This window comes from Pelophylax lessonae (genome assembly GCF_965119305.1).
Source record: "Pelophylax lessonae genome assembly, chromosome: 10".
In the NCBI taxonomy this organism is placed as follows: domain Eukaryota; kingdom Metazoa; phylum Chordata; class Amphibia; order Anura; family Ranidae; genus Pelophylax; species Pelophylax lessonae.
In genome coordinates this window covers 126721504-126748500 of record NC_138777.1, presented here as the reverse complement: position 1 = coordinate 126748500, position 26997 = coordinate 126721504, and the positions used below count along the sequence as shown (strand labels likewise).

The window sequence follows — 26997 nt, the reverse complement described above, 5'->3', positions numbered from 1 at the left end:
ATTCAGGTTGTTGACAGGGGGGACAGCCTGAGTATGGACATGGCCATATATTCTCCCAGGATGGGATAAGATTAGGTTTAGATTTAGCCTATCAGGAGGAGCAAACTGGATTCTTTTGGTTTGTTAATTTTAACCAAGTCTGAAAATAAAGTTTTAGAAGGGAATGAAAAACATAAGTTATTTCCTCTTACCCTAAATGGTAGATATAAGAGGGGGAGGAAAGAAAACAAGAGTTTTACAAGCTCAATTGGACGACAGTTCTTATGAATGGATGAGATGGTTAATCCGTTTTTCCGGAGGTAAAACCTTCCAGAAATGGGCGGAAACTTTCCGCTTCGTTCAAGCCTGGTGGAGATGTAGCCTTGAGAAGATGAATCCACCGCATTTCTATTTGTAGCAGGGTTTTATTCCAATCCCCCCCCCCCCTTACTGGAATATGAAGTCGATCAAGGGCCATAAATTTCACTTTTGGCATCTTATAATTATGATCATAGGCCACGTGTCTTCCTAGGGGAACATAATAGTTGCCAGTGCGCATGGTTTGAAGATGCTTATTGACCCTTTTTCCAAATTCTTGTCGGGTTTTTCTGACATAAAATGATCCGCATTCACATACCATTATATAGACTATTCCTTTTTTCCTTTTTTCCTGCAGTTACAGAAGTGTCTTGGCTTAAAGTTGTCTCCATTAGGTAGGGTAGTGTTGGTGGTTTTACAAAATGACCGAGCACTGGGCGCAACTCCCACACGGAAAGGTCCCTTTTGTTTTGCATGGATCTTTTCTAGACCCATCTTTGTGTTCACTGTGGACCAACGTTTGTTTGAGGGATCCAGCTTTCCTGAATGTGATTGGGGGGTGTTCTGGTAGTAGGCCAGCAGGATAGACCAATGTTTATCTAAAATCCTTCTGATTTGTTGGTGCTCATTAGTGAATTTCATAATTATCCTTGTAGTTGGTTCCTTGCACTCTTGTTTCTTGTTATCCTTTAAGAGGAGTTCTTCTCTCTCTTTTTTGTTTGCTCTATTAAAGGCTTTCCTTAATGATGTCTTCGTGTAGCCTCTTTGTAGGAGTGTTAGGGCGTCTGCTTCCATTTCGAAATCCTTTGGGTTTGTACAGTTTCTCTTAAGCCTGAGAAATTGGCTGTATGGTATGGAATTTTTCAGAGGTAGGGGATGGAAGCTGGAGGCATGTAATATTGTATTGCCCGCCGTCTCTTTTCTATATAGTGTGGTTGAAATTTTTCCAGTGGGATTTTTGTGGATCCAGGTGTCCAGAAAAGGGATTTGACTTTTGCTGTAGTTCATCGTAAAAAACATATTGCATTGAATTTTATTCATCTCTTTCAGCAGGTCGTGGATCATATACTTAGGGCCATTCCATATGATTAGTATGTCATCTATATACCTCTGCCATATCATGATGTTATTGGAGTATTTGCTGTTTTTCTTCTTTTGATAAAAACTCTTGCTCCCACATGCCTAGGTATATGTGTGCATATGAGGGGGCGCGGCTAGTGCCCATGGCTACGCCGCAGGTTTGAAGATAATAGCTACCGCAGAAAGTGAACACGTATTACTGTAATCAACACAGTTATTATACAGTATTTATTTAAAACTATCCTTCTCCTCCAATTTGGAGGTAGAATAATAACCCATACTATATCATATTACCCTAGAAGCAGCACAAGTTCCTGATGCAACCTAGAAACCTGGGAAAGGCATGGAACGGACAAAAACAATGTATGTAAAATACAAATATGGAATATATTGCATAATCTAATTTGAGTTGTGCAAGAGATCTTATCTTTATTTTATTATTTATAGAAATGGTGACATATCCTTGAAAAAAGCCCTATACGGCCGAAACGCATAGGACAATCCATTGGACCTTTCCTCTGAATCAAGTTCCAATGCATATGGAACAACAGAGCCAAATGTCCTGTTAAAAGTCACCCATTTTTTTCACCTGTCACTTACCTTTCAATACTTTCGCACTTCTAACACAATGGGTCTTCACCCATTCACTACTAACGTTGTATTATACTGTAATTACTCAATAAATTGTTTTAAATAATACTACTCCCCTTTACTCTTGCCCATAAAGTCCCAATTATCTGGTTTGAGGAACCAAAAACCTAAATACATTCATAGGGACGGTGGCAAAACCCAACCATAGGGCTTCACTGAGATCAAAAACCCCACTCTATATCTTTGTCTCCTGTTACCCTCTCCCTGTCCTCTCTGGCGTCCTGCTCCCTCTGCTTGATCTCCCGTGTATGACCATGGCTCTGTTTCAATTACGCTTTGCATTCCCCATTTGCTGTATATATTTGGTTTAGGCAGTTGTTCATTGTGTCTCACTATTTGTTTGGTTTTCTGGTTTGTTTTACTCAGTTTGGTATTTATGTTGTTCAGTTAACTTTTAAACAATTTATAGGCAGTATATTTGTGCCTGACATTCTATGTGGCAGTCCACACATTTCTGGTCACACCAGCAGTAGACAGAAGTAAACATCAGCAGCACCTGATTTGCTGACTCAGGTGGCACAGGCACAGATGAAAATGCAACAAACCACGCTGCAGGTAATGGAAACCCATTCAAACATGCAAAAGTCTCTGACAAATATGAAGCATATTGTGTCCACTAACTTCAGAGAAAGGAACCAAACAAGGAGGCATGTTATCACCCTCAGGAAGAAGATGTAATCATTGTGGGAAAGCTGGACACAAACGCTCTTCAGAGCCCCAACGATAGCTAGCAAAAACTTCTCAAAGGACTGCCCCTCCCATAATAATTATTCTGCAAGCCCCCTTTGCCCCCCCCCTCACTACCATCCTCCTTTTCTTTTGGACAGTACATACCCAATCAGTCTAGGACTAGCATTGCCATCATAAATGTGCTCTGGCAGTATAGTTCCAGCGCTCAGTAGAATAAACTTTACTATTGCTCACTGTTGCACTTGAGGTGGCCTTGCTACTGTTTATGCTGATCTGGGTTTAAAATGTAATCTTATGCCAAGTCCCTACTGTTAATTAATTTAACGCTTGCCTAGTTACCAAGCATTATGTGGAACTTTAGTCAGAAAATGAAGTCATGCTAAATCACTTCAGGCTGGCCCCTTTTGCAGGTATCAGTGTATAAAACATTAAAAATAAGTGTCTATGCTGTTTAAAATCCAGTAATACACTGTTTCACCCTGATATGCACATGCTTAGTTGCTCTGCATTTTTAGGCATTTTTAGGCACTACCCAGTTTGTAGAGGCCGATCTGCTGACAGCCTCAAAGTGGAATTAAACCCTCTAATTCTTCACAGCCAATGAAGCTGCTTCTGTTTCATCTGCAACTGCCTGGTACTGCAGATGTGATCAGTTATGACATCACCCATTTTAAGGTTTGACAGTTAAGGACACAAGCAAATGTGACAGTTAGCAATCCTGGCATTCCAGGAATGTAGAAAAACCAGAATAGTACTGCGCTTGTGTCAACTTCTAAAAAGCTTGAAGCTGCACCACAACTGTGAGATATTTGTCACAAACAAAATAGAATAATGAAATGTTTTGCGCTAAAAATGTAATACTATAAATTGTGCAAAGGGCTCAAAGCATAATGAGTCCAAATAACAAAATTAAACTTTTTTAAACAAAAAGTAAATAGTCCCATAAAGGTGATGAAAGAAGTGGTATATCTTGTAATCAAGGATCGAAGATGAGGCAAGTCAAACTCCCTCCATTATACAGGTCCACCACCACCAAGGATAGGATATGCTCTTACCAGAAAGCCGGGACCTCGTGTTAGGAAGGTCAAACTCGCTATGGGGTATTCCCCTGTTATGCAGGAAAGTAACTATTATATTAAATTGATAGGTTTAATCCCGCTGTATGATTTACTATTCAGGGGCTTTAGGCTTCAGCAAAATTGCAGCCTCCGGCAAGAAGAAGCGGGGGCAATGCTGGAGGCAATTTAAATCACACACTCATTTTGGTAGTATAATTATAAATGTGGAATGTCTGTTTCTTGCTGAAGAACATTATTTTTTTGTTACAGGTAAAGTTTCACTTTAGGTTTGCCTTTATTACATGGTTTGGTGCCTGTTTTCTGATAAAGTATTGTTATTGAGTACTAAGAGAAGGTGGAGAAGGTTGAAAAGGTTGAGGCAAAGAACAGAGTACCCCTTCTATCCAGCGGCTCCTGCAGGGAAAATGCTGAACATATTCTAATTATTTTTGTTAGGTATGCTGTGTTAATGGTAACATAACAAACATATAGTCAGCCTTTCAGAAATTGGACTAGAAAGGTGGAAATACACTTCCGGGCCCAAAATAGTACTGAAAGGCTGATGCATACTTTGTTGTATAAGCTGTAGTATTCATTACTGCCTCCAATGGATAATAACATAATTTGGGACAAAAAACCTAGAAAGATCATGTTCCTGGATTACATTAGCAAAATTGAATTACAATGAAATGCAATTTCATACTAATAATCAGAATATACAGGCCATAAAATAGAATTATATTGTAACACATAGAGCACAGAAACACATACATTATTAATAGCATCCCTTAGATAGGCTTAAAAGCATATACTAAAACATCATAAAGGCTATTTATGACTGTATATTGGGGTGGATGAATAAATACTGGAAACATTTAATTGGATTATGGTGCATAGCCAGGACTAGATTCATATTCAAAAATTCTAAAGCACGTTGCTGCACTATGCCAGATTTTTGTGAGCACGCATTTTTTTGTGCATAGCATAAAAGAAAGACATGCTTTCTGAATATAGAGATAGATGTGTTACTGATTTGTTTACTAGTTATTTATTTATTGATTGATCACATATTAGCTTTAAGTGTACAAAGATAAGCCAGTAATAAGATATTAAATCTGAACTTTGATTTCACTGCACACTCTGAGCTTCTCATAGTGTGTATTAGAAGCTGTGTCAAATCAGATAGAGACCAGCTCATTTTCAGCCTGGAAGAGGTCCTTTCCTCCCCAGCCCTACGGTCACTGGCCCACCCCTTTCATTCATGGGATGTCAGATCTTTGATGTCATAGAGGCTTAGAATAACGTGTAGTCTGCATACAAATATAACCTGCCTAGGAATGCTGACACCTGCAGACTGACATCCCTCCATCAAGGCATTTTGATATTTGCATAATTCCTTCCAAGAGCCAGCCTGCCGGTGGCTTTAAGGCTGAGGGCGTTTCACCAAAAATTCCAACTTGCCGAGAACTCCAACGATGTTATTTTCGGTAAGTGTACACCAGGGAAAATGGAGATATTGGCCACTTGGTGTTTTCACCGGCAGCCTTTACACTCTGGTAGATGCTATAATTAGTGGAGATTTGTCATACTAACAATCTCCACTAACTTGGTGAAAACACCAAGTAGCCAAAATCTCCAATTGTTTCTGGTGCACACTCATTGGAAATAATCTCGTTGGAGTTCCCGGCAAGTTGTAGTTTTCAGCAGAACAAGGGCTCTTAAGAGCAAGACTGTGCTGTGATTCAGATTTCAGTTAACTTTTTCTTGCAGGTTAGAAATTGCAAATAAATGTCTGATTCTGTAAAAAGGCAAGGGAAATGTGTTTTCTTTAGTAATTATAGTTATTGTAGGTTATAAAAAGGGTATAGTGCAATATATCTACCGTGATTTAATATGATATAAGAACACATTTGTGTCAGTAGGAAGTTCATGTGTTCATTTTTTTAAGTTAAAGATTTGTTATGTTTGCTCAGCCATTATCCACTGAAGCATTCCAGCAAAAATAAATGATAATACACTGTGTTTTGAAATATATGCCAGGCCACGAAGTGTTTCTTTGTTTGTTTCACCAGTATCTCTGGCTCCCATGGTATTTAGCTGCTGATTTCTTGAAGAGCACAGATCGTGTAGATTTCCCTGGTATTGTATTTTTCTTGATTCTTGTCTCAAGGACTCCCATATGGCAGCTGTATCTTCAGGGCAGTTGACCAAGACATTGCTGGCACACTTATGAAATTCATCCCAAGATCTAGATAGATAGATAGATAATATGTGGATATTATATGCATATTATACATAGAGAAACTCTTACAGTCTGACCGTAAGATTCAAGATATTTAGTTATACAGTGCCTTGAAACTTGAAAAAGTATTCCTACCCCTTGAAATTTTCCACCTTTTGTCATGTTACAACCAAAAAAAAAAAATGTATTTTATTGTAATTTTATGTCATAGACCTACACAAAGTGGCACATAATTGTGAAGTGGAAGGAAAATTATGAATGGTTTTCAAATTTTTTTACAAATAAATATCTGAAAAGTGTGGTGGGCATTTGTATTCAGCCCCTCTGAGTCAATACTTTGTAGAACCACCTTTCACTGCAATTACAGCTGGACGTATTTTTGGGTATGTCTCTACCAGCTTTGCATATTTTTTGCCCATTCTTCTTTGAAAAATAGCTCAAGCTCTGTCAGGTTGGATGGAGAGTGTCTGTGAACAGCACTTTTCAAGTCTTGCCACAGATTTTCAATTGGATTTAGGTCTGCACTTTGATTGGACCATTCTAACACATATATATGCTTTGATCTAAAACATTCCATTGTAGCTCTGGCTGTATGTTCAGGGTGGTTGTCCTGCTTAAAGGGGAACCTACACCCCAGTTTCAAGTCTTTTGCAGATTTTAAGACTTCTAAGATTGGTCTGTATTTGGCACCATCCATCTTCCCATCAACTCTGACCAGCTTCCCTGTCCCTGCTGAAGAAAAGCATCCCCACAACATGATGCTGCCACCACCATGTTTCATGGTGGGGATGGTGTGTTCAGGGTGATGTGCAGCGTTCGTTTTTTGCCACACATAGTGTTTTGCTTTTAGGCCAAAAATTTAAATTTTGGTATCATCTTACCAGATCACCTTCTTCCACATGTTTGCTGTTTCCACCACATGGCTGCTCGCAATCTGCAGTTGGGATTTCTTTTGTCTTTCTTTCAACAATGTCTTTCTTTTTGCTACCCTACTATAAAGAACAGCTATGTGGAGTGCACGACTAATGTCTTGTGGACAAATTCTCCCACCTGAGCTGTAGCTCTCTGCAGCTCCTCCAGAGTTACCATGGGGCCCTTGGCCGTTTCTCTGATTGATTAATACTCTCCTTGCCCAGCCTGTCAGTTTAGGTGGACGGCCGTGTCTTGGTAGGTTTGCAGTTGTGCCATACTCTTTCCATTTTCAAATTGTGGATTGAACAGTGCTCCGTGAGATGTTCAAAGCTTGGGATATTTTTTTATAACCTAACCCTGCTTTAAACTTCTCCACAACTTTATCCCTGACCTGTCTAGTGTGTTCATTGGCCTTCATGATGCTGTTTGCTCACTAAGGTTCTCTAACAAACCTCTTAAAGGGTTCACAAAACAGCTGTATTTATACTGAGATTAAATTATACATAGGTGGACTCTATTTACTAATTAGGTGACTTCTGAAGGCAATTGATTCCATTAGATTTAGGTTAGGGGTATCAGAGTAAAGGGGGCTGAATACAAATGCATGCCACATTTTTCAGATATTTATTTGTAAAACATTTTTAAAACCATTTATCATTTTTCTTCCACTTTACAATGTTCACATAAAATCCTCAATAAAATACATTTTTATTTTTGGTTGTAACATGACAAAAAGTGGAAAATTTCAAGGGGTTTGAATACTTTTTCAAGGCTCTGTACATCAGCGTTTGTAAACCAAATTTTATAAGCATTATTTCCACGTCTATCCAGTTTATTTCTGCCAATAGCAAAACCTAGCACTTATGCTTTATAACAGGTCCATTTCTATTCAGTATATTTAGTAATAAACCCTAATACCTATTGACTTATCACTTTCCAATAGAGAGTCTTAGGAGGTGAGAGTGGCATGGGGCCGTGGACCAGGGGCAATGAGTTAGTAGGCAACTGTAGGTGTCTACATGTCAGGCCCATTTTCTATGTGCTCCTAGTGGTGGATGACTTTTTACATATTTTCAGATTACTTAAAGTGTATCTAAAGCCCAAACCTTTTTCGTTCTGGGTAAAAGAGACAATTATTAAATCCCCTGTCGCTTCTCGTTGTCTGATTCCTCGCTATGGAGATTCAGCTATTTGTCCTGGGTAAACATTGTAACCAGACTGAAAACAAGGGAGAAACCAAACATCTGAACTGTCACCAAAACAAAATAGATAGAAAATTTACTAGGGACACCTTTTGTAGTTAGAACCAGGGCTTTTTTTCTGCCGGAACGCACCGGAACGGATTTCCGGAACCTTTGGCAGCAAGCCCTGTTCTCTTCCACTTGTCATGTAACACTGAAGCTGGTAGAGGACTCACTTCCTCCACCAGCTTCTGTGTGGTAGTGACGGCGCTGCATCCAGGGCACATGAATAGGGATGTGGCTGTCCCGGTTCTGGACGCTGCAAATGTAACATTTTTTTTTCTGTCTTTGGGGCTTGGGGAGGCGGCGGCTTCTTACTCCGCCCGCCGCCTGTCCCCACTGTGTAGCACGGAGTCAGGGTTCACTTAAGTGCTGTGAAACTCCTCCTATAGCTATCTGCTACATTCCTTATAGGTGGAGAGGAGCAGAGCTGCAGGAACGTCACTAGCTTTTAAAAAAAAAGCCCGGGCAGAGCTAACAGAGCGGTCAGCGGTGCCGGCTGCATTCTGAGAGAGGTGAGAGAGTTGTGGGGGAGGACGAGAATATGTCAAAAGGTGAGAGAGCTCTTTGTGTGGGTGTGGGTGTAAGGGAGGGGATTATTGTAACCAGGTGAAAAAGCCTTTTGTGTGGGGGGGGGGGAGGGGATGATATGTGAATAGGTGAGAGCTGGGGGGGATTTGTGAACAGGTGAGAGCTGGGGGGAGGGGATGATTTGTAAACAGGTTTAGAGCTGGGAGGGAGAGGAGGATTTGTGAACAGGTGAGAGAGCTGGGGGGAGGGGATGATTTGTAAACAGGTGAGAGCTGGGGAGGAGGGGGTGGTTTGTGAACAGGTGAGAGCCTGGGGGGGGAGGATTTGTGAACAGGTGAGAGAGCTGGGGGGAGGGGATGATTTGTAAACAGGTGAGAGCTGGGGGGGAGGGGGTGGTTTGTGAATAGGTGAGAGCCTGGGGGGAGAATTTGTGAACAGGTGAGAGCTGGGGGAGGGGATGACTTGTGAACAGGTGAGAGAGCTGGGGGGAGGGGAGGATTTGTGAACAGGTGAGAGAGCTGGGGGGAGGGGATGATTTGTGAACAGGTGAGAGAGCTGGGGGGAGGCGATGATTTGGGAACAGGTGAGAGAGCTTGGGGGAGGGGATGATGTGTGAACAGGTGAGAGAGCTGGGGGGAGGGGAGGATTTGCGAACAGGTGAGAGAGCTGGGGGGAGGGGATGATTTGTGAACAGGTGAGAGAGCTGGGGGGAGGGGAGGATTTGTGAACAGGTGAGAGAGCTGGGGGGGGAGGATTTGTGAACAGGTGAGAGAGCTGGGGGGAGGGGAGGATTTGTGAACAGGTGAGAGAGCTGGGGGGAGGGGATGATTTGTGAACAGGTGAGAGAGCTGGGAGGAGGGGATGATTTGTGAACAGGTGAGAGAGCATGGGGGAGGGGAGGATTTGTGAACAGGTGAGACAGCTGGGGGAGGGGAGGATTTGGGAACAGGTGAGAGAGCTGAGGGGGAGGGGAGGATTTGTGAACAGGTTAGAGAGCTGGGGGGAGGGGACGATTTGTGAACAGGTGAGAGCTGGGGTCATGATTATAGAATGTATAGCACAGTATACAGGGGTAGTGGTTAGGAGTGTGTATCATACAGTGTACCTTACATGCACCTGATCATAGCCTTGATGCTGTGCTGTGTGGTACATACTGTACCTTTTAATGTTGTGTACTGTACATGTTTATGGCTGCTGCACCCTGTATGATCTGCACTCCTCAGCACAGCACAATAAATACTCCTGAGTCCTGTACTCTGTGTGCTTCTCTTTTCTGAACCTTGCGTCTTCTGCGATACGCAGTTCTAAGCCTCGATCACACCCACTTTTGGCAACCGTATAATTTTTACCTCTGAGGAAGGCGTGACTGGGAGTGGGGCTTTGGGCAGAGTTGGGGTGGAGTTGTGGGCGGAGTTGTGGGCGGGGAAGATGAGTTCCAGCACCTATTCTCTGAGAAAAAAAGCCCTGGTTAGAACTGTCACTTTGCAGAAACTTCTTCTCCCTACGTTTTGTCTTTACACAGACAGTAAAAATATTTCTTACTCTATCCAAAAACAATAAAAATAGTTTGAGCTTTTTATTTATTTTCAAGACTTTGATACCGAATAGGTTCTTATTCACAGAAAATCTTTAAAAACATTGCCAGAAGCCAATTTGAAAATACACACATAAAGTATAAAGATAAGAAAGCACTACTTAAAGTGATACTAAAGATTCATTTTTTTTTTGTGTTAAATCAAATATGTTATATGAATGACCGGTTTGCACCAGAACTTTCGTACGTCATACATTCGGAACCGAATAACGAACCCCATTGAAGTCTATGGGATTCGAACTTTAAAAATCAAAAGTGCCCATTTTGAAGGCTTATATGCAAGTAATTGGACATACAATGGTTATGGGGGTTTGGGTATTGCCCCGGGGGACATGTATCAATGAAAAAAAAATGTGTAAAAAAGGTAATTTGTAAATGAGCAGTGATTTACTGATGCTGAAAGTGAAAGCATCAAAATGAGAAATAACAAAAATGAAAAATTCCTTTTAAAATAGTGCCTCTTTAGTCTACCTGAAGAGTGGAACACCTGTAATGTGTAAATAAGCTGCTGCAAAAAAAATTGCATTTATAAAGCCAATAAAATGAAATTTTCCCTCCCTGAAAGCTTTCTTTATTTTGAAAACAATGGTTTGGGGAACCATTCTGTACAGTGAAGCAACAATGTAGTGGACCCGGAACAAGATTAGAGATTTTTTTGGATAAATTCTGGTGTCTCTTCCGCAGACTTTGCATAGAAGTAACAGGTGTGGAAAAATTGGTCTTTGGGTGTCGAAGGTGCCTTCACACTGTAACTCTGTAAAAGTACTCTTGATGAAAGCAAGAATTGCCTTGCTGTCAAAAATTGAAATGATATGCCCCTGTCAAACAGGTGCAGAAAAATTGGTCTTTGGGTGTCTGTGGCCCCTTCACACCGTAACCCTATAGAGGTAGTCTTGATAAAAGCAACAATTGACCTTGCTGTCAAAAATTTAAATGATATGCATCTGTCAAACAGGTGCAGAAAAATTGGTCTTTGTGTGTTTATTGTGCCCATGAAACCTACACCAAAATTCTTCCAGATGAAATCAACACCCACAACACTAGGCAGCCTAGAAGTCTTGCAGAGATTCCACATCCCAAAAATACTTATTCAGTGACATCGGCATCAGGGGCTTCATAGCTGCTGGTAACCCAGGACTGATACATTTTGATAAATGTCAGACAGTCCAGGGAGTCTGTGGACATGCGCATCCTATCATCAGTAACAAAACCTCCAGCAGCACTGAATACCCATTCAGAAAGCATGGTGGATGCAGGGCAGCCCAGCAGCTCAATTACATACTGGGCAAATTCTGGCCAGTGGTCTATTCTCATGACCCAGTAACTCAGTGGATCGTCAACTGAAAAGCTCTCCATCTATGTTTTCGCCGCTAGATAATTGTCCACCATATGATGCAGATGCTGCCGATGGCATTTGGAAGCTGAGAGCCATGGGCGGCGAGGACTAAAAAAATTGTGAAATGAATCACTTAGGTGACTCCCTTCTCCACCGCTCCTCTCTTGACCAACAGAAGCCTCAAAACAAAGTTTCTCTATCGTTCATTGATGGACGCAGTCCTCTGATGCATATCAGTAGGGTAATACCGCCCCCTACAGGAATAGAACACTAGGCAGAAAGAATTTCTGGCTACGCCTATGGGCAGTCCCTGGGGGTATACCCTCTCTCTTCCTGCATAGGATGTCAGTTTTAATTTGCCTAGTCAGGAGTAAGGACCTAGTTTCTTGCTGGGATCTTTGGTCCTGGCATAAAAAAGTATTTTTGTATGTAGAATTTTTTTCTAGCTAGCTTTTTCTCCAGAATTTTTTCCTGTGAGATCCTCAAGCAACTATGCCAGGCTGGGTGATGGGCTGGATACCTATATCCAGTGGTCACCCCAGTCTGGCCAGCGAGCGCGTGCAGGCCTTAGCTCCACGCTGGGTCAGCTGTGACATAGTCTTACTGGACTGGCCCCGTGAGTTAAACGTCAGGGTCTAGGCTTATGTCGCAGTGTTCCTATTTGGCCGACAGCCCCCCCACTTCGGTGGCGTGGGGTTTTTTCAGGAGATGGCACCCGCCTGTGTTCCTGGTATGGTGAGTAAACTTTTCTCCCCTTCCCTGGCAGATTTTGGGGTGGAAGCGGGCCCCCTCCCTGGGATGGTCAGACCCTCGCACTCCTGGGTTTCCCTCTATCCATTTTTTACCCCCTCTCCCTCCACATGGGGGATTTTTGGGCCTACCTGGGGCTGGGACCTCTTTTGCAGACCGCATGGGGGGCCGGAGAGACCGATTGTGCAAGGGGGGGGTGTTGGTGAGATTCCTACAGCTGGATGGTGTAGATGGACTGGCGAGGGGGGGGGTCCTCTTGTGGATCCTGATTACCACGCCATTTTCCTGTAACTTCCGTCTGCTTCTATGGCGGCGGTCATCTTGGTAAACCCGTTTTTGGCCATTTTGCGGTGGATTTCTTGCTGTGAAGGCCGGTGGGTGTGCCTGGAGGCGTTTTTGGTGGGAGGAGCCCCTCCCTTCACCCCGGGAAGTTTCCTGGCTCACTTCCTTTTGCTGAGCCGCTGTTGACACGTGCAGACCTTCCTGATACAGAATGCTGCTATCTAGGGACAGTGAGTTGCTGGGGGCATATTCCTCTCTCTCTGTGGGGGTTCCTTAGCGTGTGCCTGACCTCTGGGGGGCGCTGTAGTGCCGTGGGGACGTTTTTGGCAAAACAAAACAAAAAAAAAATTTTTTTTTTTATAATTTTCTCAAAGTTTGCTGGCGGGTTCTATGTGTGCAACATGGATTTCTCAGACCATGTGTCCCTACCTGGCCCCCTCACAGAGGCCGCAGGGCCCTCCAGATCTCAACTAACCATCCCCCAATGTGATTTTAGTGGTCCACAAAGCTTTTGTGTCCTGGGTGGAGGTGGCCTTTAGAGGGCGGGGTGCGAAGAAACGACCCCCACCTACCCCTGCCTCCTCTGATGTCTCAGATTCTAAGTCTGATTCAGCCACCGCAGACGTGAGTACCCTGGCCGGGTCTGGTACCCCGTGCCATGCCTCCTCTAATAGTGAGGATGAGCCCTCTACCGCTACTGCTGCGCAGGACAAGGCGCTGGTGGGTGCACTGATTGTTTCTGTGCTTGAAACCCTAAAATCGTAGGATGCGGCTGTCGTCGCTCCTGGGGCGCAGGTTGCCTTCGGCATCCATAAGCCTTCAAGGGTGGAAACGTTTTTTCCTTTCCCCAACTTTTTTGCTGGCCTATTCGCCAAAGAATGGGATCGGCTGAAACGTTCCCCTGTGGGTGTCTAGGCGGTTTATTAGATGCTACCCCTTTGAGGAATCTCTGGTGAAGAAGTGGTCCGTGCCTCCTAAGTTGGATCCCCCGGTCTCCAGGCTTAACAAGGCTACCGTTATTCTGGTGGAAGATTCTCCATCCTTTAAGGACCCAGAGGATAGAAAGGTGGAGGCTGTGGCCCGCAATAGCTTCAGGTGGGCAACGGTGACTGAATGGGCAAAACTGCTATGCCGTGACATGGAGGGCAAGCCTGTCCCTCCTGCCTTGGGGGAACTGTTGGACCAGATGGTGCAGGGGCTGCAATTTGCTTGCGATGCCGCGCTGGACACTGCTTCCCTGTTGGGTCGCCTATCATTTTCGGCGGTGGTCATGAGGTGTATGCTCTGGCTGAAGTGCTGGTCTGCAGATCAGGCTTCTAAGAAGGCCTTGACGGAACTCCCCTTTCAGGGGGACCGTCTGTTTGGGGCTACCTTGGATGACATTATTAAGGGTCTTACGGGGTAAGAGTACCTTTCACCCGCAGCCTTCCTAGGGTAGGGACCCTCGCCATAGGCGGGGTCTGTCCTTTTCGGCTCACAGAACATTTTTTTGTTCCTCGGGGGCAGCCGATAAGGCAAAGCCCTTCAAGGCTCCCTCGGGTGGTTACAAGCATCCCTGGTCTGGGAAACAGAAGACCGGTTCTGCCAGGTTCGTGGAAAAGGCCCCCTCGGCCTGAAGGTGCGCCCTCACCCGTGACTGTGGCTGGCCCGGATCCCAGACAAATGGGTCCGGGAGGTTGTGTGGTCCGGATACAAGATCAAGTTTCGATCCATTCCTCCGGTCAGGTTTTTCCCTTTCAATGTCTGCCTATCCCCGGATCGCTTGCAAGCGCTCTATGGGGCAGTGCAGGAGTTGCTACAGCAAGGAGTGATAGTGTCTGTTCCACACGTAGAATGCTTTCACTGGTTTTATTCCAACCTGTTCACGGTTCCCAAGAAGGAGGGCAAGGTGCATCCGATCCTGGACCTAAAGGCACTGAATGGGTTTGTGCGCGCTCAAAAGTTCAAGATAGAAATGATTCACACGGTGGTGGCCTCCCTACATCTGGGGGATTTCCTGTTTTCAATAGATATCAAAGATGCCTACCTTCACATTCCAATCTGTGCCGCTCACCTAAGTTACCTGGACGATCTGATTCTCCATGCGGAGTCCTCTGCGTCATTCACGGAAAACTTGGGGGTCACCATGAGAACTCTGGAGGAGTTCGGGTGGATCGTGAATCTTCAGAAGTCGTCTCTGACCCCTTCCATGAGACTGGTCTATCTGGGCCTGAATTTGGACTTGTCCTCAGCCAGGGTGTTTGTTTCTTCGGGAAAAACTTCAGAAGCTCCAGTGAGCGGTTCATCTGTTGATGTCTAACAACCGGCCATCCCTTCGGACCTGTATGAGAGTAAGGGGACTGATGGTGTCCTCCGATGAGGCGGTACCATTTGCTCAGTTCCACACGAGAGTTCTTCAAAGGGAAATTCTTCTCAAGTGGGACAAACACCCTAATTCTCTGGAAATTCAGATTCGGCTAAGCCACAAGACCAGGGATTCCCTGGTCTGGTGGCTTCGGTCCCTGATGCTTCATTTGGGGAAATCCTTTCTCCCTATATACTGGACAATTGTCACCACGGATGCGAGTCTGTCTCGGTGAGAGGAGTCCTCAATCAGGACTCGGCTGAGGGAGTCTGGTCCCTGGAGGAATCTCGATTGCCCATCAATGTCCTGGAGCTGAGAGCGATCTGGCTTTGCCTGGCGCTCTGGATCGAACATCTGGAGGGTTGTCCACTGCGCATTCAATCAGACAATGCCACAGCCGTGGCTTATGTTAATCACCCAGGGGGCACCAAGAGTGTCCTTGCAGCCCTGGAAGTTGCAGGCAATCTACGTTGGGCGGAGCGCCATGTTCCAGTTCTCTCCACTGTCCACATTCCGGGAGTGGAAAATTGGCAGGCAACCTCAGCCGCCAGGCTTTAGATGCAGGGAAGTGGTCTGCAACCGGAGGTGTTTCAGCAGTTGTGCCTTCGCTGGGGCACTCGGGATGGGGTTCTGTTGGCGCCTCGCATCAACAGGAAGGTGGCCTGCTCTCAAAAACTTCTGGCAGATGCCGCAAATGCGCTGGTGGCCCCCTGGAGCCAGTACTGGCTGAGGTATGCCTTTCCTCCTCTCAAGTTGATGCCAAGACTTCTTCACGGGATAGAGGCGGAGGGGATTCTGGTCATTCTTGTGGCTCTGGACTGGCCTCGTCACGATTGGTACGCCGACCTGGTCAGGCTTGTCACAGACGTCCCGTGGAGACTTCCTCTCAGGGAGGATCTACTGTCTCAGGGGCCAATCTTCCATCCTGCTTTACAGCCGCTGGCTTTGACGGCTTGACTGTTGAAAGCCAGGTGCTGAAGGACAGTGGATCGTCTGCTTCAGTGATTCCCACTCTGCTAAAAGCGAGAAAGGCGACTTCTAGGAAGATTTATCATCATACGTGGAAGTCATACATTGCGTGGTGTGAGACCCTGGCTCCTATTTGGTGGCTCAGATCTTGGCTTTCCTTCAACGGGGAGTTGATCAAAAGCTGGCCTTGAGTACTATCAAGGGTCAGGTCTCAGCCTTGGCTATTTTCTTCCAGAGGCCATTCGCCTCCCATTCCCTGGTGCGTAGCTTCATCCAGGGGGTGCGACACTTGGTATCTCTGGTGCGACCGCCATTACCGCCTTGGGACCTTAATTTGGTGCTGTCAGTTCTCCAGAGGCCTCCCTTTGAGAATATTCAGAAGGTTCCCCTGCTTACCTTGTCTCAGAAGGTGGCTTTCTTGGTGGCTATCACTTCTGTGCGCAGGGTGTGGGAACTGGCGGCATTGTCCTGTCGTTCTCCCTATCTGGTGGTTCACAGGGACAAGGTTGTACTTTGACCAGATCCGTCCTTCCTGCCGAAGGTGGTTTCCAGTTTTCAATTAAATGAGGACATCGTGTTACCTTCCTTATGTCCTAAGCCAAAACATCCTAAGTAATTTGCATACCCTGGATGTTGTTTGGGCGATCAAGGTGTATTTGGCGTCTACTGAGTCTTTTTGCAAGTCTGACTTGCTCTTTGTGCTCATGGATGGCCCAAAGAAAGGGCTGCCTGTGTCTGCTGCGACTATTTCCAGATGGATTAGACAGACAGTGGTGCAGGCTTATTTCATTAAGGGTCAGGTTCCACCTGTCCCTGTCAAGGCGCATTCTACTCGGGCACTTGGTCAAAAATCCAGTTTTTCCATGACACTGTAACCTATCAGAGTCGGGAAAAGCGTTAGATAAACTCCTCTTTAAAGTGTCCTCAAGAGATTTCATCTTCTGCCCGCTTTGTGGGGATGGGAGCTGGGAGCTGCAGCACTGAGCCCTGTCCTGCATCCTTCCGAATTGCAAGCAGAGTTACCCAGTGTGCTATGAAATAAATATAACACCCCTGACCATGCTTTCTGGACCACGTGTAAGCAATAACGTTGATTTTGCGGGTGACTGCCTTGCCCAATGATGCCACAACATTGCCTTCCATGTGATGGTACAGAGCTGCCATGGCTTTACGTGAAAAGAAATAGCGACTGGGAACCTGCCATTGTGGTACAACACATTCTGAAAATTTTAAAAATTCTGAAGGGGCAGAATTCACCAAATGGAAAGGCAGAAGTTTTAAAGCCAGCAGCTTTGACAAGCTTGCATTTAGACACTGGGCATGTGGGTGGCAGTGATTATTTTTTTTTTTGCTGCAGCAGATGGGGCATAGAAATTTGCCAGCTATAGTCTACAGCCAGTGAAGTGCTACTGGCAGATGTACTGCAAGGACCTGGGACACCCTGCGCAATACCATCCTCCCTGTCAGTGAATGCTGCTGAGAGGTCATGAGGTATAGCAGAGGTAGACTGGAAAGGTGAGGAGTAAGGAGCAGAATTGCATCCCTTTTGTGTGGCTTTCAGGTGCTCTTGCCAACAGACTGAGTTGTGGGAGGTTAAATGCCTTGTCAAGCATATGGCTGGTGTTTTTGCATTGCTTGATGTGCTTGAGACAAATTTTGCAAATTGCAACAGTGTGATCGGCTGCACATGTGCTAAAAAAGGCCCAGACAACTGAGCTGTGAGAAGGGTGTAGGGAGATAACAGCTCCATAATGTGATGAAATAGGGTGGCTCCTCTCTACTCTTCCAGGATGTCTGCCTTGTTGGGGTTGTGCCTCACCCTCACTTTCCTCCTCTACTCTATCCGGCACCCAAGTCGCGTCAGTGAGCTTATCATCATCATCTCCTCCATCCTCATTACCACTGGAGACAACTTGGCAATATGCTGCAGCTGGGGGGAACATGTCTGCCAGTTTGTTTACCAGTGTTCTCCCTTCTATGTAGGGTTATGTTCCTACCTTCCTCAACTTTAAAACCAACATCTGAATCAAGTAATGGCTGTGCATCATCAAGGAGTAAATGGCTGACGCTTGGTTCGAATAGCTGACTCCTCTGTGCCTGATGCTGGGGCTATGGCAGGAATAGCTGTGGACAAGGAGGCAGATTTAGCCACTCTGGCAACTGCAGTGGACTGCGCACTAGTCTCTGCTTTGGTGATGGAGGATGAGGAGGAGCAGAATAGTTTAGTAAGCCAGTCCACAACCTCCTCTGCATGCTGTGGTTGGATAGCACAGGCAACATCACTAAACAAAGGAAATTATGCCCTGCGTGAGGACTGAAGACGTCCACCTTTGCCTGTGAACACTTACACTGCTGCCCCCCCCCCCCCCCCCACAGTGCCATGGGACTCTCCTTGGCCTCTCAGACATGATAGGGGGATGCTTGTTAACAAAATGTAACAAAGATATGGAAATGTGTATGTGAATGCACTTAAATCAATAGAAAGTGGTGTTAGGTGTGCTTTAACCTGAGTACTCACTACACAGACACACTCCTCAGACATACTACAATATAATGCAGTATAACTGCAGTAACGTACAGAAATATACTGTGCTAAACGTGCGCTAGCACACAGAAATATACTGCGTTAAACGTGCAGTAACGCACTGAAATATAATGAGGTAAACGTGCAGTAATGCACAGAAATGTACTGTGTTAAATGTGCACTAATGCCCCGAATAATACTGCGTTAAATGTCACGTAATGCACAGAAATATACTGCGTTAAACGTGCAGTAACGCACCGAAATATACTACGGTAAACGTGCAGAAAAGCACTGAAATATTCTGCGGTAAACGTTCAGTAATGCACAGAAATATACAGTGTTAAATGTGCACTAATGCACTGAAATATACTGCGTTAAACGGCACGTAACGCACAGAAATATACTACGTTAAACGTGCATTAACGCACTGAACTATAATGCAGTAAACCTGCCCTGACAAAATAAACTGACACTAAAGTAAAAATGAATGGTCACTACATTCACACTGACTAAACTATCACTAGATTCAAATTAAAGTGACACTAAACTAAAAATGAATGTTTACTATACTCATACTGACTGAACCAACACTAGATTCACACTAAAGTGACACTAAAGTAAAAATTAATGGACACTACACTCACACTGACTGAACGATCACTAGATTCACAATAAACTGATATTCTACACTGACAATAGATCAGAATAGCACACTATAGTACACTAACTTTCTAGTAGCACTGACCAGAGCCCTGTTCTATCTCTCTCCATGCTGATATCACACTACATTTGGCCGCTATTAAAAGAATACTTTTATAGTGTGTGGTGGGACTAAGAGCAATGAGCCATGATTTGATTCATCATTACTTTCATCATTACTTTCTCCAATCATGGCTCTGAAAGTGCTCTGTGCCCTGATTGGGCAAAGCTTTCATTGCTTCAGCCAGTCAGGGCTTCAATACACTGTGCGGCGACGCAGTGAATTGGGGTCATTCGGCAGGCCGAACAAATGATCGAAAGCGTTGATAATTCGGGTGTTCATCAAACCAATGTTTGGCCCGAACTCATGCTCTGGCCGAACCGTTCGCCCATCCCTATATGCAGGGCTTTTTTTTTTGTCAGAGAGTAGGTGCAGGAACTCCCCCCTTCTGAGTTGCCCCTTGTCTCCGCCCCCTACCCACCCCCAAGCACATCCTTTGGTCCCACCCATACCCCTGTCCCAGCACAGCCCATTTTAGAGAACACAGAACCACGTATCATTCTGTGGTGCTAAGTAACTTGTATTGAACTTGTTAATTATAACAAGAAAAGCAGTAAAATAGATCCCCTGCAGCAAGCAACAATAGACCCCCCCCCCAGAAACAAGAGATCACCCACACAGCAATGCCCCCCCCCACCCACAGCAAATTCCACCCCAGCAACAATAGTTCCACCCCAGTGACAATAGACCTCCAGCAGTAACATTAGATTCTCCAGCAGCCAGCACCAATAGACCTCTCTCTCAACAGTAGATCCCTCCTAGCAACAACTGACTCCCCAGAAATATAAGATCCCTCCCAGCAACAATAGACTTCTCTCTCAACAGTAGATCCCTCCCAGCAACAATAGACCCCCATGCAAAAAATAGATCCCCACTACAGACAACAGATCCCCCAGCGGCCATCATCAATAGACCATCCAGCACACCCCAGCACCCCTTGCACTTAAATAGATTCAGTGTTGGAGGTGCTGGAACTGCATTTCGCCCGTGTTTCCCCTGAAAAAAAAAAGCCCTGCCTATATGTTACTTTTTTACTCACGAACATACAGTGTTTAGATGAATTATTTTATATTGGGTTACACACTTTTCAGCGTTGCATTTGGAAACACTCTGAGGTTTATATAGTGACCTTTATTCAAGCAGCTACTATTATTCCTCTAGCACTGACTTTTACTTTTTTGACGATAATAGTTTGTTTGGGCCAGCTTGACCCAAATAAAATATTTAAAGCAAAACTAAACTTGGAGTTAGGCTTTAAACCAAAGTAAATTTATGGGCAACAATTTATTGTTAGCTCAACATGTATTGTATGTAGGGAATAGTGAAAAAGGTGATTTTTTTTTTTTTTTTGCCTCCCTATTGACTCCAATGCTTATACATTTTGGAAAAACTGATTTTTTTTGTCAGAATGTCCTCAGAATTTTTTAGCAAAATATACTGGAGTCAATGGGAAAATGTAATTTTATTACATTATCCATGATGTAGGAGTCGTACTTCCTCTCACATGGATAATATGCAATATATAAAGTAAAGTAGAACTATAGGCAAAAGGTTTTTTTCCCATTATAGATAGGATAGAGGTGGGTTATAACCCCTGTCTGAATTTTTTTTAGGCATCAGAAATAGAGATGGTGAATTTCCCCAATGTGGACACAGACGGCGAAAAAAAATTAATCTCTACTCTATCCAAAAAAAAAAAAAAATGTTTTGCCTTTAAGTCTAATGCATCCAAAATCAAATAGCAGACAAGTGCACACTGTGTCTTTAGGCAAGTGAGTTTTTTTTTTTTTACCAAATTATCATTTTTATGCATATTGTCCAACTCCAAGATGTATAACTTGAATGCTTATTGGATTTAAGCATATCAGGTGATGTGTATTTGAGGGAGGGAGGGTGTGGCCTAAGGAGATCAACACCCTATAACAAGGTATGCATATTAGGAAATTGCACATTTTTAAAAAAGTAATTTAACAATATTCCATGATCATGCGAAGGATACAATACAATTTCAAAACATGGAACAGGTATCTGAAATAAAGAGCTGACATATAAAAATGAATGATTCATAAAATAAATTCATATGGAACTGGTATATGATGGTACAGAATATACATGAAAGATTGAAAAAACATGATTAACAAAGATAAGACTAACAAAAACATCTTGACATCCTAAGCCTTTGTGCGTTTTGCGGATCCCTGTCCGCTTCATCAGGAGTTTGATGCCAGGGGGGTATCTATAAATATAGGTAAATATGAGGGAAAAAAAAGGGGGGAAACTAATTACTCACAAGTCAGCTCAAAGAGTGAAACCAGCATCTAGAAAGGGGCATCGAACAAACATCTCTCTGTGGCAGGAAATCCCATCCAGATAAAGGGGACAGCAAGAGGGCAGACCAGGTAATGTAGTGTAGTCCATAAAATAAACAGAGTGTATGGACACATCTAGCCCCCCCTTGATGTAAAAAATATAAACCTATGTGTATGTATAAAGTGTGAAAAAAAAAAATGAATGAATGATCAACAAGGTGTTGAAGTGATATCTGAATGATGTGTCTAATGGTTTAATACATTTGAAATGATACATACTTTTTATATTTATTTTTGCAAAGTGACCAGCCTCATTTAAAGTCCCATGACCTCTGTATTTTTTGCCTGTATGAAATATTAGGGATGGAGGCATGCTACTGTGGATGCCTAGGGTCTCTAAAATTTCTCTGTGCATAATAATTAGGCAGCTTCTTTTCCTCAGGCAAAATGGGCCAAAAAAGAGATTTACCTAGCTCCAAAAGGTCACAAACTGTAAAAAGTCTTTAATAGGGATGCAGCACTGTTAAAATCTCTAATATATTGGGGCGCGATCACAGAACCATCAAACGTTTTGTTACAAATAGTCAACAGGGTTGCAAGAAACGTGTTGAGAAAAAAAGATGCAAATTAACTGCCAAAGATTTGAAAAGTATCAAACATGAAGCTATCAGGAGCCCATTATCCTCCAGTGCTGTCACATTCTAGACCTGCAACCTACCTGGAGTTGCTTGAAGTACAAGGTGTTCAGTGCTCTAAGACATGACAAAGGTAAGAAGGGCAGACCCCCGACCACCACTAAACAAGCCACATAAGCTGGGCCAAGAAATATCCGAAGACATATTTTTCAAGGATTTATGGTTTGATGGTTTGATGAGATGAGAGTAACTCTTGACGAACTCAGACGCCAGCAAGGTGGAGGTGGGGTGCTGATATGGACTGGTATTATCAAGGATTAGCTAGTTGGACCTTTTCAGGTTGAAGATGGACTCATCAAAATCAACTCCCAAACTTACTGCTAGTTTTTAGAAGACACTTTCTTCAAGCAGTGGTACAGGAAAAAGCCTGCATCTTTCAAAAAGACCATGATATTTATAATAGCCGTGCAAACATGTGGTGCCCGGTGTGCCTGGATACACCCTAATCACCCTGTACTGTGCAATTTCCCCTGCTGCCTGGCTGCAGAGAAAAGGAGTGGGAAATCTCTGTACTCAGTCCCCTTCTCTGTCTCAAAAGTGAGACATTAGGCATGTGTTAGGACCCCTGATATCAAAGCCCCCCAACGGGGCCCCTAAAAAAAACTGTAAAAAAAAAATTAAATATAATATTGTAAAAAAAATAAATTGTAAAAAAATAAAATAAAATTAGACTACTGACACCAATCTCTGCTCTACTAACACCAGTCTCTGCCCTACTGAAATATATACACACACACACACTCATGTTTGTTTACGCATTGTGTGTGCACACCCTAATGCAATAGGCTGCGCACACCTATGATTTTTATGTAGGACAATTCTCCATCGCATGCATTGAATACTCCACTGTGTGGCTAGCCAGTAATGACCTTAAAATGAAAGACTAATCACATGGCCTCCTTCCTCACCTGACCTAAACCCTATTGAGAGCTTGTGGGCCCTCCCCAAATGGGAGATTTATGGTAAAGGAAAACATTTCACCTCTCTGAACAGTGTCTGGGAGGCTGTGGTTGCTGCTGCGTAAAAAGTTGATCATCAACAGACTCCATGAATGGAAGGCTTATGACTGTTATTAAAAAGAAGGGGGGCTATATTGATCACTGATTTTTTTTTTTTATGTCAGAATTGTTTATTTGCAAATTTTGAGTTGTTTGTTTATTATTCTCGTGTTACAGATGCAAATAAATAAGTGATATGGGTTTTTTTGTGTTTTCATTTAGTTGCATAATAATTGTGCACACTAATAGTTGCCCAATCATTGTGTCACTATAGATGTTCTCCTAAGAAAGCTAAACCTCACTTTTACTTTTTAAAATACTCAGGTTTGAGGTTTATTACCATTTTGGATTGAGAAAGAGCACTCTGGTTGTTCAATAATTAAAATCATTTTCAAAAATACAACTTGCCTTATAATTGTGCACACAGTGTATATTGCGTTTCATTTTACATATTTATTTCTGAAATAAGTTTGTGCCTGACTATGTCTATAGGTAAGCAATCAGCAATCATTTTCTGACTGTTGATTACACTGATAGCCACTTTGCTGTCTATTATCTGAAAAAGATAATGATAAAAATATTGACCTACTTGCATATAAAATCAAGCTCTTCAGTGTCATCCAAGTCTTCATTTACTTTCGTGTTATGGGTATTCTGAGCCATACTGTCTCCCAGGCTGATAAGACAGCTAGCAAAGCCTTTATAAATAGTGTCACAGTTCTTGCTTGTTGCATTTACCGGAATATGATAAACTTCAAGGAACAGAGAGAGAGAAACAAAGCAACAGTTTGATGAGTATGTCTCACATAATAAGTCATTCAGGCATAAAATATCAATACAGGAATGTTATCATAAAAAAATCATAAAAAAGATACATTTAAACACTAACTCAATTTTAACCCCTTGTTTTCGGATAAGGCAGGGAAGGCTTAGAACTATTGTCGGGTTCTAAAATCTTTCTTTGACCCTACTTAAAAGATTTATTTTTTTTATCATGTTTTAAAGGCTGTCTGTGTCCCTGTTAAAGTTATTTCCCTTAGCTATGATACTGAGTTCTTGGGGCACAGAGACGCAGTGCTGGGACAAGGTCATCCAGCGCCCAGGGCGAACATGCCAAACTGCGCCCCCCCCGGTTGTGCATGACCAATCATTTTACCCATGCCTGATAACCACACTTGACAATTACACCTATGTATAGAGTGCTAAGGTCAGGACTGAATAATTTACCCCTATGAGGCATTTCATATATGCATGCATACATACATACAAACACTCAATATATACATTAAACCACCAACTTATGTATATTCCTAAGACTAGCATGTAAAAAAAATGGTTTGATATTCTCATTGTGTGTATGGGACTTTTTTATTCTAGGAGCAGAGGATTAGGGTAAAACCACTTAGTCCCAGTTCACACTGGTGTGATGCGGGAAACCCTGCTATTCAGTGCCGGTTCCCGCATTGCACCAGAATCGCACACTGGTTTACACTGAGATCTGCAAATCTCTGGGGGGTGTCAATGTAAAGGTAATGATGACACTTATAGATTGGTTCGCAGATCGCAGTTCGAACTGTGAAATGGTGCAGGAATTGGATCGCATAGGTGTGAACACCCATGCAATCCGATTCCAGTGCGAACCAAAAAAAGGGCCCTGCTCCATTCTTGTGCAAATGGGATGTGATTTCAGCCAAAAAGTTTGTATGGCTGAAATCACATTGCACAGACATCGCATGTGATCTGCACAACAATGTGGTGCAAATCACATGCGATGTCTGGCATTGCAATAGTGTGATTCGGCACTTAAACTGGCACACATGCATAGGTTTTTTTTTTTGGTATAGCCAGTGGGCTGAATTGAAAAAAAAAACACTTACAGATTCATCCATCCACACAAGAGGTGGATGAAGAAATCCCCTCCATGAGACGTATTCTGACGCTGGGGACTCTTCTCTGTCAGAATACACTGATCAGCATTGCAGCTGATTGGCTGCAAGCTGCTGATCGAACAAGGTTTTCCAGCAGGCTCCCATTTTACAGAAGCTCCCATTCTGACAGGTGGCTTCTGTCTAACAGGCAAGGCCACACGTAGATCAAAATTCAGCTGGTCCCTGCTGAACCGAACAAATTTTGATCCATGTGTACCCAGCTTTACCTTAATCCTTGCTCCAGTAGGCTCTCTCCAGTGCTGTGATTGGTCCTCGGGAGCTCCTGGGTAAACACTGTGACTGGCTGTGGTCACACTTCAGCCTCATCATAGCATACAGGGTTAATGTTCCTGTATGTTAGGTATGTGATGAGGCTTTGGGTGGTAGAGGAGAGCACTGTAGCTGGCTGGAGAAAGTATACATGAGGCTATATCCTCCAGCTCTGCAAGGGTGGACTGTTTCACTTAGCTGGAATTGGGCTGCAACATATCGCTTGTTTATGATGAAATCTTTGAATAGGTTAGGAATATACTGGGACTTTTCAGGCTCCACATACTGTAGATATATTCCACATACACACTATATCTTATTAAAAGGCAGGATTAAGATAGAGTGTGTATGTGGAATACATCTACACAGTATGTGGAGCCTGAAAAGTCCCAGTATATTCCTAACCTATTCAAAACATTTTACTTTCTCTTTAGTAAACCTGCACTGCAAGGGTCAGTACAGGCTTACAGCACAGAATTAATTGCACAGTGTAAAACAGGACAGGACAGATCGGGACTCACAGGAGGAGGAAATGCAGTCTGCTATCTGTCTCTTATCTTCAGTCTGTAGAGGAGGAGAGCTCCGATGTCTGCTGGGCAGAAAGCAGTGATCGAGGCTGCAGTGTAGTGTGCTCTGCTTGCTCCGCCCACCTGTACAGGAGCTCTCACGGTCCCGATCCAACCAACCAGCCAGCCTGTACGAAACCTGTGCCCAGGAGAGGAGAGTGTTTCTCTCCTTTCCAGCAAGGGGCAGAAAGCCTGCAGAAGATATGGGCGCATTGTTGGCTCTGATTTTGGACATGTTTTAGCAACACAGGAGCTTAGAATAAAGGTGATTCTTCAGTGTTTTGGTGCCCCCTCCCACACTCCTCCCACACTCCACCCAGGGCAGCTGCCCTTCCCACCCACCCCTTGTACCGGCCCTGCAGAGACGAAATAGGAATTTCATTGGGCATTTGCCGTTTATTTTGTTGGAAGGCAAAATATTTTCCTATTAACTACCCTGGCACCTTGTATTTGGTCTAATTGTTGTACAAAACAGCATTCATAAAAAATAGGTGAAAATGTTTTTGGTGTTGCTATGACTTAAATTTTAAAAGCACTTTATCAAGGACATCCAATATTCACAGGAAGAAACAAATGCACTGTACTGACTTCACATTGTTTTGGATTTTTTTCAACATGCAATTTACAACCCCATTTCTAAAAAAAAGTTGGAGCCCTGGGTAAAATCTACATAAAAACTGAATGCAATGACTTAAAAATCTCATAAACTCAATAGAAAATAGAAAACATATCACTTCAACATACCCTTTGGGAATGCCCATCTTTAACAAGCTTTTGGAATGCCATATTTAAATGTATAGTGTCCACCACGGGTATGTTATCCCCACCCAGACCAGAATTGGCCCTTTTGAACCTCAACTTAGAATACTATCCGCCCAATTTCCGACAAATAATTCTTCACCTCCTCCTAGCTGCCAGAACTTTAATAGTGCGTAAATGGAGAACCATTGAAACGCCAAACATTTCTGAA

The 26997-nt window shown here is 43.5% G+C and overlaps 1 protein-coding gene across 1 annotated transcript in view; it reads right to left on the bottom strand.

The window, feature by feature from the left end:
• Positions 1–5652: 5652 nt before the first annotated feature.
• Positions 5653–26997, bottom strand: part of NRN1L (neuritin 1 like) — a 170960-nt gene continuing 149615 nt past the window's right edge. Inside the window, exons 2-3 of the mRNA XM_082271074.1 lie at positions 23853–24015; positions 5653–6024 (exon numbers count right to left, since the gene is read on the bottom strand). Of these exons, the coding sequence (XP_082127200.1) occupies positions 5736–6024; positions 23853–24015 (452 nt within the window). The 3' untranslated portion in view covers positions 5653–5735. The remainder of the gene's footprint in view (positions 6025–23852; positions 24016–26997) is intronic.